This window comes from Chrysochloris asiatica, unplaced genomic scaffold, assembly GCF_000296735.1.
Source record: "Chrysochloris asiatica unplaced genomic scaffold, ChrAsi1.0 scaffold00409, whole genome shotgun sequence".
Taxonomy (NCBI): domain Eukaryota; kingdom Metazoa; phylum Chordata; class Mammalia; order Afrosoricida; family Chrysochloridae; genus Chrysochloris; species Chrysochloris asiatica.
The window spans coordinates 973,368-984,042 of NW_006408927.1; the positions used below are offsets into that span (position 1 = coordinate 973,368).

Sequence of the window (10,675 nt, forward strand, 5' to 3'; positions counted from 1 at the left end):
TTAGTCCTCAAGCTGACATCTCTGCTCTTCAATACTTTAAAAAGTTCCTGTGCAGCAGATTTGCTCAATGCAAGATGTAAATGGTAAAGTAGAGAGTCAGTGAAAAAGAGAAGACCCCCAGTGAGATGGATTGGTACAGTGGCCACAATAATGAGCCCAAACAACAGTTCTGAGAATCATACAACACTTCCTTCTGTTGTCCATAGGGTCGGTACGAGTCAGAACCGACTAGAAGGCACCTAACAACCTAGCCTGAACAATAACACTAGGAAGGCAGGCACTGCTTAGAATACCCAACCCATGTGAAATCAAAGGGTAGTATTTACCCATGGACAAATTCCAAAGGCAGCAAGGGTTACATAGCAAAGGAGGAATGAAAACTGAGAAACACAGGGAAGGACTGGGATGTGGGATATTACATGGTGGGGATTGTAATCAGTGACATGAAACAAAATACATATGAATTGCTAAATGGAAAGCCCAGTTCACAGTCAAAACTTGAAATCAATCAATCAATTACTACGTAGACTTTAAAGAAAAGTAGATTCGAGGTTGCCAGGAGCTGGAGGAAAGGGAATGAGGACAATCCCCAGCGAGTTCAGAGATTGTGTGGGGGTGATGACATGTTCAACAATTCTATGAATATACTTAATGTGACTGAATTACACATCTGGAAAACGGTTCGGATGCCACTGAACTGATCCCTACTCATGGTGCCCCCGTGTGTGTGTGTGTGTGTGTGTGTGTGTGTGTGTGTGTGTCTCAGAGAACTGCCCTCTACAGGGTTTTCAACTGCTGATTTTTTTCAGAAGTAAACTGCCAAATGTTTCATCGTGATAAGTGGAAAATCTGGGCAGACTTGAAAATTAAGAAAAGAGTAATCAAACAAGCAGGGGACAATTTAAAATCTAGATCAAAAGATGAGAAAGAGACCAGTCAAACACAGTGGCCAGCTGTTTTGCAATGGGGGAAGATGAAATGGCTTTGTCACGGGAGGGAGATGCAGCTGTGTTGGCACATCATTTTGCTTTGATTGTGTAGATGCTATCAGGATGGGGGGCCTGGGGTGGGGGCAGGTTGAGAGTTAAGTTGGGCTTCAGGAGAGGTTCTTGAGAAGGCTAGATCTGGGGGCTGGGGTGGGGGGCATCTCTGGGAAGAGCATCTCAAACCAAAGATCTGACAGTGTGGGACGCAGGGAGGTGGAGGGTCCTGTGACTGGGGCGGAGAGACCGAGTCAGAGAGCTAGGGGTGGGGGACAGATAAAGTCAGGCTTAAGGATTTCCTTGTTGAGGGACACTAGGGAGCAGAAGAGATGGTTGCCATCCTGACTCTGGAGTTACCAGTCTTCCTGTGGTTGAGAGACTTTGCTTTGCTTACTCTGGTATTCCTTCAGCTGTTTTTGTTGAAGAACGTTGGTTGTCCTCACAGGTAAGAACCAGCAGGGCTGAGATCCACATCTGTTCAACCCGAAAGACAGAGAGGAAGCAGGGTGTCCAAATACCTCCCAGGAGGGGTATAAAGCCCCCAAGGACCCACTCAGAGTGTGCCCCAGGACCTGGCCACACCTGCAGCCCCCTGACCACCCATGCCCACGGTAGGGCCAGTCCCACCAGGCCACGTCTGTCCCATGAGGCTCACTGTGTTCCCACCCCATGCAGCCGTCCCCCCAGCCTCCCAGGAGTCAGGAGTACCACAGGTTACAGATGGCGGCAGAGGCCCCAGGCTGCTGGTAAAAAGCCTAGGATTCTTCAGGCTCCCACTGCTGAGGCCCAAATTCCTACGATTTCCACTCAAGGACCCCTTATCTCAGCTTCTCCTGTGCCAGACGCTGTGCTCCACATTTTACAAATACTCACGGGTTTCAACAGCTCCACGTGCAATAGAAGCCGTATAGGTACGCCCCCATTTCACAAACAAGGACGCTGAGGCTCTGAGAGGTTGAGAAATTGACTAAGTTAACACAGACAAATGGGAAGCTGGGACTTGAACCGTCATTAAGGTGGCTGACTCAGAGAGTGAAACACTTCCCTAAGTCTGAGATTCTCCAGCCGAATGCCTAGAGTTATACTATTCTAAGGTTCTAGGAGTCCTGGTGTGGTGCTGTAGGATAAGGACTGGACCGCAAGGTCGGTGGTTCGAACTCACCAGCAGCTCCTCAGAAACCCTACATAGAGTCGCTATGAATCGGAACTGACTCAATGGCATTTCACAACAAGGTTGTGAAGAAGCTGTTAGGTGGTGCAAAAGGCTAACGTTGGGCTGCTAACTGAATGGTGAGTGGTTCAAGTCCACTCAGAGGTACCTCAGAAGAAAGGCCTGGTTATGTGCTTCAAACACAGTAGCTCTTGGTGGGTACTGTTCTCCTCTGACATGCATGGGGGAAATAATAGCCAATGATAATATGATAGCTGATGCCAGTGTTCCAGGGGGACCTGCAGGGGGTCCCCCCCCCGTCCCACACCACTTCACAGCTCCCCACCCAGACCCCACTAACCTGTCTCAGCATTGATCCCCAACTGCCCACTGTCCCCATTTCACAGATAAGAAAACTGAGACCAAGAAGAAAAAAAGACTAGCCCAACATTCCTGAAGAAAAGAGTCTTTAGGTGGGTGGCCTGGGGAAATGAGAGGCAGAGGAGGAGGAACTAGACATCCAAGGAGAGGGGTATCAGGAAGGGGTATTCCACAGAGATACGAGTCATCTTTGAGTCCCCACAGAACTCAGTCAGCTACTTGTCAAACTCCTTGTCCTATGTGTCAAACTCCTACTCATGCTTTAAAACCCCATCTCCCATGTCCACTCTGTGTGTATGTGAAGCCTTCTATTGTGAATTGAGTGAAGAGTTCCAGAGTAGATCATGATATGGTCAATAAATCATGCACTTTGTTTCATCTCAATGATTGTAACCCCCTCCTTGCAACAACAGTGACCCCACTTCCCCATGTCCATTCTCACACCAGGCCTTCTTTGGCTTCTCCAGCATGGTCTCCACTTCCTCCTCTTGTTTCTCCAGCTCCAGGCCCTTACTTGTGTCCTATCTGTAGCTGATCAGACGGGACCAGAAGAATTCGCTAGGGTCAGTGCTAAGGTATGTCTGGAAGCCAGCATCTCCTAGCTGGCCCAGAGGGCGTGGCAGAGAGACCCCAGTATGCTATTCTGCGCCTTATTAATTTATAGATTATACCTGCACAAGGAGATGGGCACCTATTGAGCACCAACTGCATGCTAGTCTGCATGACTTGGCAGGCCCAACCCAGGGCATTTCTTGCCATCCATTCTCTATTGTTCTATTATCTTCTCCAGTGCAACACCCCCCTCCACTTCTCTGAACCCCCAAATGCAAACCCCCTTCTCACCTCCACCTTCCTAACCCCACAATTGATCTGATTGCCACCCTCTTTCAACCATCAACAGGACTTTCCCCGCCGGCCTTTAGTTCTGCCAAAATCAATATTCCCTTTTGGACTAGCAACGACCCTCTCCTCGGAGGAGTCTACTTTGGTTCTCTTGGCCTCTCGCTCCCCTACACACACCTCAAAACCCGGCTGTGATTTCCTGGGAACGGGTTAGTCTGGGAGGCCCCTCCAAGTCGCAGAGAGGGGGCCTCATTCATACCTCCAAAGGATTGCAGCCAAACCAACTATTCCCCCACCCCCTCGACTGTGCAGAAGGCTAAACTGAGACACACAGGAGAGAGCTCCCTAGGGACCCTCAGCTGGGAGAAGTCTAGAGTCCCGGCGCCTCCCTGCCTCAGTTTCCCGTCGGTGGTCACAGGTGATGGGGTGCTCCGCCCTGGCGGAGATCGGCGGCGGCTTAGGGGGCTCCGGAAGTCGCCGCCGCAGGAATTCGGCGCTTCCCCGCCTTATAAGGACATTTGCACTTCGGGCCAATCAGCGGCGGGGGGCGTGGCGCCCGACCCGCGTCCCCAACCCGGAGCTAGCCCGCTGTCCGTCCCGTCCAGTCCGTTCGTCCCGCAGGCCGCCGCCGCCAGCCATGAGTTCCACACAGTTCAACAAGGGGCCCTCGTACGGACTCTCGGCCGAGGTCAAGAATCGGGTGAGTGAGGGGCGCGCCCGCTCGTCCCTGCCGGCTGCAACCGTCTCACCCCGACATCTGCGGGGGTCCGGGCGACGTGGCGGGGAGAACATCTGGGGGGCAATGAGATCCGGGACTTGGGGTAAGCCTAGCCCGCCTTTCCCCTTCGGGTGTCCAACCTCCAGGTAGTATCGGGGTGCTCCGTGAGGCTCCCCCAAACGTGTGGAGGCAGTGATGTCTGAGATCTGGGGAGAACGACTCACACCTCTCCCCAACTTCTAACAGCTCAAGTCTCCTGCCCTCACTCTGGGCCTCTGGAAGGTTTCACGGACTGAGAACGCCCTCTAGGCTTCAGGGAGCCCCAGCGAGCCCCCTCCACTCCCTCGGCTCCCTAGAGCCTCACTTCTGCTTTTGGGGGAGGGGGGAAAGGGGGCGGTGCCTGGGCTTTTTGCGACGGAATTTCCCAGCCTCACACCTGGGGGGGTGGGGCGGAAAGGGGCGGAGAGTGGGGATAAAAGTGGAGCTTTGAGGACCCCTCCTGTTCCCGTCTTCATTCTCTTTGTGTCCATTTATTGTTCTTAACTGCCATTGAGTCGATTCCGACCCATAGCGACTCTGTATAGGGTTTCCAAGGAGCAGCTGGTGAGCTTGAACCACCGATGTTGCATTTCAAACGCCTTTGCAGTCTGACGCATTAGCCCACAATGCCACACCAGGACTCTTTTGTGTCCATAGGAGGAATTTAAACAGACGCTTATGGGGTACCCCCCCAGTGATTTGTTACTTGGGCACACAAAGGGACCATGGGAGATCTGTATAAGAAACTAAGATGATTCTGGCCCAGAGAGGGGCAGTCACTTATGGAGGTTAACTCAGCATCCCAGAAAAGAAGGGGTGGTTACCCCCAGGGTCTTGGGGAGGCCCCAGGACTAACACCCACAGGCCCTTCCAGCTGGAAGGGTGCGTAGTCATCGCTGCCCATCCCCCGCACACCACAGGCACCTGGGAATGCGGCCTGAAGCCTGCCTGGGCACGCTGAGGGCACCAGTCCTACCACCCTGCATCAGGTACCTGCCCTGTCTGCTCCCCAAGGCCACAGACAAGGAGGAAACTGTCTGCATTCAGACCCGGTACTCAGAGGAGACACCCCAATGTATAGATGAGAGCAAAGGACAGGGTTCTCCCTCAAAGATGGCTTGCAGCCTTGGGTGGGGCGGGACTGGGGGGTGTGGGGATAGGGCACACCATGGCCCAGCATCATGAAATCTCTTAGGGACCCAGGTGCAGATGACGCTTGGAGCGGTAGCTTGAGCTACCCAGAACCGCATAGCCTGCAAGCTGAAATTCGAGCCCATGCCCATCTGGGCCCAGTGCCTGATGACCACTAGATTCTTTAAGCACGGGTCCCCACACCTCCCCAGAGACAGCAGGAAACGGGTGAGAGTATTGCAGCCCCAGCGGGCAGGGCCGCTTCTGGAAGGAGCTGGAGGCAGGTCGCCACCTGCTCAGACAGGGGATGAGGTCAGACACGAGCCGGGCCTCCAGGAGGCTTCCTGTGAGTAACCCTCAGTTTGCCGAGTCTGGAGAATGGGCCACATACCACTTAGAAACCTGCTTCCTGTGGCTGCATCTCAGTTTACTCCCCATGGTCAGCACGACGCAGGCCAGTGTCCAGTGTGCCTCTTGAGCAGTGTGGCCAGAGATGTCCCAGGCTGGAGGCGGGGGTGGGGGTGTCTAAACTGCTGGGCACAGCTGGTCCCGATTTAGCCAGGCAAGCAGCGGCTGCATTCCTGGTGGTTTGCGGTGACCAGGAATGCGCTCAAGGGCTGGTGGGGCAGCTGGAGGAGGAAGTCGGCTATGGTGGGTGGAGCTGGGCTAGGCGCCTCCACCCAGGACGCCTGGCTTCCTGGCCCTCACGAGTCGCCGGGGATAGGGCCCAGCTGGGCAGGGTGTTCGCCACCCTTTCTCATTCCCTAGGATGACAAAGTGAGATCTAAACAGGACAGCTCCCAAGGACCGTGGGAACTGGGAGGCCAAGCAAGGCCCAATGAAGTGACCTAGCGGGTGGACCAGCAGATGGGGTTAGCAGGCCAGCCTCCTGGCTTTGCCTTCCCAGAGCTCCAGTTGCCCCGCTCTGCTTCTGTGTCCTTAGGCTGAAGCAGCAAGGAGGAAGCAGGGGCCCAGTTTTGAGGTTCCCCCATGGCAATGATTCCAAACATAGATGGGACACTGGGGACGGGGCTGTGTAGGGAGTTGGGGCTGACTGGGAGGGGACATTGATGTGCCAGGGCAGCTCGGGTCTTTCCAGTCTTCTGGGGGAGGGAAGGAAGAGACGGGACCTCTCAGATGGGGGTGTGGGAGCTAAGGAGGCTGGATGAATCCCTGATACGCCTGCGCTCTGCCTTTTGACCTACAAATACCCACCTGGGTCTCCTGGCTCCTGGGGGCTTCCCTGGGCTTCGGCCATTCTTCCTGTCTCGTCTTCAGTGCCCCTCGTACAGGGAGAGGGGTGTGTTGCTCTGGACAGGGGACCCTGAATATATTCACCCAGCCATCCCAGCTCTGCAGACACAACGCTGAGCAGGATGCCAAAGCTCACAGGGGACATGGGCCAGCAACCAGGCCAGGGAGGGAGATAAAACAGGGTTCCGGAGAGAGGGATGCTGGATGCAGGGCGTCTGGGAAGGCTTCCTCGAGGAGGTAACCTTTGAGCTACCACTGATGCAGGCTGGGACTGAGCTGTGCAAACCGCTGAGTCAGCTGAGACCACGTGCAAAGGCCCTGGGGTAGGAACTAGCATGGAGGGTGAAGAAAGGAGAGAAAGGTTCGATTAGTCCTCCGTAAGTACCCACTCCTGATTATCCAAGAGGGCTTCAGAAAGTTCGTGGAAAAACGGAATTGAAAGATAATGGAACTTTTCCTTGAACTTTTTGAAGCCCCCTCACGTATGATCCAGCAATCCCACTCCTGAGTGCACTAGCGTAGAATTGAAAGCAGACATTCAAATAAAACTTGTACACAGATGTTCATAACATCACAATAGTCAAAAGGTGTCCATCCACTGATGAATGGATAAGCACCATGTGATCGTTCATACGATGGACATGAAGAGGAATGAAGTTCTGATACAGGCTCCAACACAGACCTAGAAAACATGCTGGATGAGAGACGCCAGGCACAAAAGGCCACATGGTGTCCCATTCCATTTGTACAAAATGTCCACAGCAGACAAATCCGCCGAGAGAGAGTGACCTAGTGGTGGTCAGGGGCTAACGGAGAGGAAGGTGGGAAATGACTGCCTAACTGGTATGGGATTTCCTTTTGGGGTGATGAAAAAGTTCTGGAATTCGACAGGGGTGATGGTTACACAACACTGTGAATGTACTTCATGTCGCTGAATTGTAAACTTTAAGATGGCTTAGCTGGTAACTGTTATGTGTATCTTCTGGCAAGATTTTAGAAAGCAAACGAAAAGAAGAGAAGGGTCAGTGTATTTATCTAGTGCAGGAAGAATAGCCCAGACGAGAGGACATTGGGGTGGCGGAGGGACACATCTTGTTGGATTTGGTGCTGGGGTTTGGTACCATGGGAAATAAGTTAGAGCAGACGTTTATGAATGAGAGACGCGTGTGATTTATCTGTACCAGTGAACAATGAAGGAAGAGGGAAGGCCACTTGGGGACAGTGGGACCTGTGTCTCTTCTTCACTGTGCATTTCCTACCCCTAATCAGAGGGTTCTTGCTGGGTGTGATCTCAGCCCAACTCAGCCCTGTGCCTCTTCCCCTGCCCCACCCAGCTTCTATCCAAATATGACCCTCAGAAGGAGGTGGAGCTCCGCAGCTGGATTGAGGACCTCACGGGTCTCTGTATTGGTCCCGACTTTCAGAAGGGCCTCAAGGATGGAATTATCTTATGCACGTGAGTACATGGATTCGATACCTCATGTTCCACACAAATAATGCCCTTCCAAAGCTTGCGTGCTTTCTCCCTCTTCTTTCTTTCTTGAGTTCTGGTGTGGCCCTGTGGGTTAATGCGCTGGCTGAACTGCAAAGTTGGCTTGAACTGCGAGGTCTGTGGTTCAAGCTGACCAGCCACTCACTCCTCGGAAAGCCTATACAGGGTCACCATGGGTATGGGTCAGAACCGACTCAGCAGCACTTAACAACTATGGCTTTGTCTAGCATCTCTGACAGTGAGCATCCGTATGTTAATGCCCCCGGTTCATGGGAGAGCATCTAATGTGTCTGGAGACTTTTCCGAGGCTCTTCATATTCCATGATCGGCCAAACATTCCGTGCTTTTGCACATTGTGACTTTTAATGAAAATTCTCAAATTTGCTTTCAAAAATCTGTAGTTCTAAATTATACTCCCAACATCGTTTATTGTCTGCCTTGGACACCTTTGCTCATTTGGCAGGTGAGAGATTACATGAAGGGAAACCAAGGTTCAGAGAGAGACGGTGAAGTTGCCCAAGAAGGCCTGAGCTTGTCCAAGACAAGAACTGTCGTCTCTTGCCTCTGGGACTTGGGTCTCTGAGCTTCTCCTCCCCTAATGGAGGTTTCTTGTCCCCTACCCTGTCTCCCCAGACTCATGAATAAGCTGCAACCTGGCTCAGTCCCCAAGATCAACCGCTCCATGCAGAATTGGCACCAGGTGAGGAGGGGCGGGGATGGGGGAGCCTCACCTGACAGGTGAGTATCGTGTGGTCACTTCATGGACCTCTTCCCTCCTTCCAGCTAGAAAACCTCTCCAACTTCATCAAGGCCATGGTCAGCTACGGCATGAACCCTGTGGACCTGTTTGAAGCCAACGACCTGTTTGAGAGTGGGAACATGACCCAGGTGCAAGTGTCTCTTCTCGCCCTGGCGGGGAAGGTGAGGCTTCAGAGAGGGGCAGCGACCTGCCCAGGTTCACACAGCGAAGGAGTTGTAGATTCACTCATGCTGTTTGTTCACTTATTGGCAAACATAAGACTGTGGGGCACTTTGGATTCAATGGTAAACTGGACAGACAGCCCCCCGCCACCCACGTCATGGACGCACAGTCTGATGGAGAAAGCAGACGTCAAACAAATAATTTTTTCCTTATTGTTGTTGAAAGTATGCACAGGAAAATATATGCCAATTTGAAATTTCTCCATGTACAATTAGTAACTTTGATTACGTTCTTCAAGTTGTGCAACCAAGTCATTTCTTCCCTTTAATATGAACTCACTGTCCCCTAAGTGCCCTATCAGATGTTCCTTGTGGCTGTTCGCAGTTTGACCCTACAGACAGTCAAAAGAACACAAGGATCAAGGCAAACACTCTTTAGGAAATACGCTCAACTTGTTTGGTTTTGAGACAACTTCAGGGGATATTTTTGGCTTAATATTTAAAGATTATGTGAAGACAACAGTGTTGTTGTTGTTGTTGTAATGTGTTGTGGAGTTGGTTCCGACCCATAGCAACGCTGTACAGGGTTTCCGAGGCTGTAAATCTTTATGGGAGCAGAAAGCCTCAGTTTTCTCCCGCGGAACAGCTGGTAGATTCGAACTGTTGACCCTGAGATTTGCAGCCCAATTCGTAACCGCTACGCTACCAGAGGGGTTTATGCAGATTCCGTGACTCCAGACGTTCTGGATTCCATGAGCATTTGGAATTCCAATTGAACAAGTCATTGTGTATCTCAATTGGAAGAAGTGCTTTGAAGGAGAAGCGAGAATTAGAGCAGTGTGGTCCGAGCAGACTTCTTGGAGACCAGAAGACTGAGTGGAACAGTGTTGGAGCTTGAAGAGGGAACAGTTGTGTCATGGTAACTGGCTTAGAGTGTTGGAGGAGCGGGAAAGAGGTTTTGGGGTCTGGGAATTGTGCTCTGAGTGGTAGTGAAAACGCTTCCTGATGTTGCTACCTGGAGCAGGAAGACCAGAGTGAAGCCAGGGGCAGGGGAGCAGGGTGCTCATGGTGGCAGCCTGCACCAGGATGGCTGGGGTGGGGAGGAGATGATGGGACTCAGGAATGGATAGACGAGGAAGGTGAGAAAGGAGGCAAGGCTGCCCCAGAACTCTTGGCCGGAAACTAGGCTGGTCTTCCCTGAGGTGGGTTAGGCAGGGCACCACTCCCAGCTCTCTCATGGGACGGTTGACTTGGAGATGTTTCCTCATAGGTGCTGGGTGGCAGGTGGAGGGTGCAGAACCTCGAGGCTGGGGTTGCATGCTTTGTCCTGGGTCAAGTGGTCCCCACTTGAGACTCCCAGCCCCCTTGCCTTCTCCTCTCCACCCTAGGCTAAGACGAAGGGGCTGCAGAGTGGCGTGGACATCGGCGTCAAATACTCGGAAAAGCAGGAGCGGAACTTCGACGATGCCACCATGAAGGCGGGCCAGTGTGTCATTGGGCTCCAGGTGGGCACCAGAGTCTCCTACTCCCCAGGGATGAACTCTGGTCACGACCAAGCCCTGGGCCCCTCAAAGCTGGACAGTGACCGCCTAACATCCCCTACCCTCCCCTTGCAGATGGGCACCAACAAGTGTGCCAGCCAGTCTGGCATGACAGCCTATGGCATGAGGCGCCACCTCTATGACCCCAAGAACCATATCCTGCCACCCATGGACCACTCGACCATCAGCCTGCAGATGGGCACCAACAAGTGTGCCAGCCAG

The 10,675-nt window shown here is 52.7% G+C and overlaps 1 protein-coding gene across 1 annotated transcript in view; it reads left to right on the plus strand.

Annotated features, from left to right (window-relative positions):
- The first annotated feature begins 3,773 nt into the window (after nucleotides 1–3,773).
- CNN2 (calponin 2) overlaps nucleotides 3,774–10,675 on the plus strand; it is an 8,549-nt gene continuing 1,647 nt past the window's right edge. Inside the window, exons 1-6 of the mRNA XM_006876741.1 lie at nucleotides 3,774–4,057; nucleotides 7,834–7,955; nucleotides 8,625–8,691; nucleotides 8,775–8,912; nucleotides 10,301–10,417; nucleotides 10,529–10,670. Coding sequence (XP_006876803.1) covers nucleotides 3,779–4,057; nucleotides 7,834–7,955; nucleotides 8,625–8,691; nucleotides 8,775–8,912; nucleotides 10,301–10,417; nucleotides 10,529–10,670 — 865 coding nt within the window. The 5' untranslated portion in view covers nucleotides 3,774–3,778. The remainder of the gene's footprint in view (nucleotides 4,058–7,833; nucleotides 7,956–8,624; nucleotides 8,692–8,774; nucleotides 8,913–10,300; nucleotides 10,418–10,528; nucleotides 10,671–10,675) is intronic.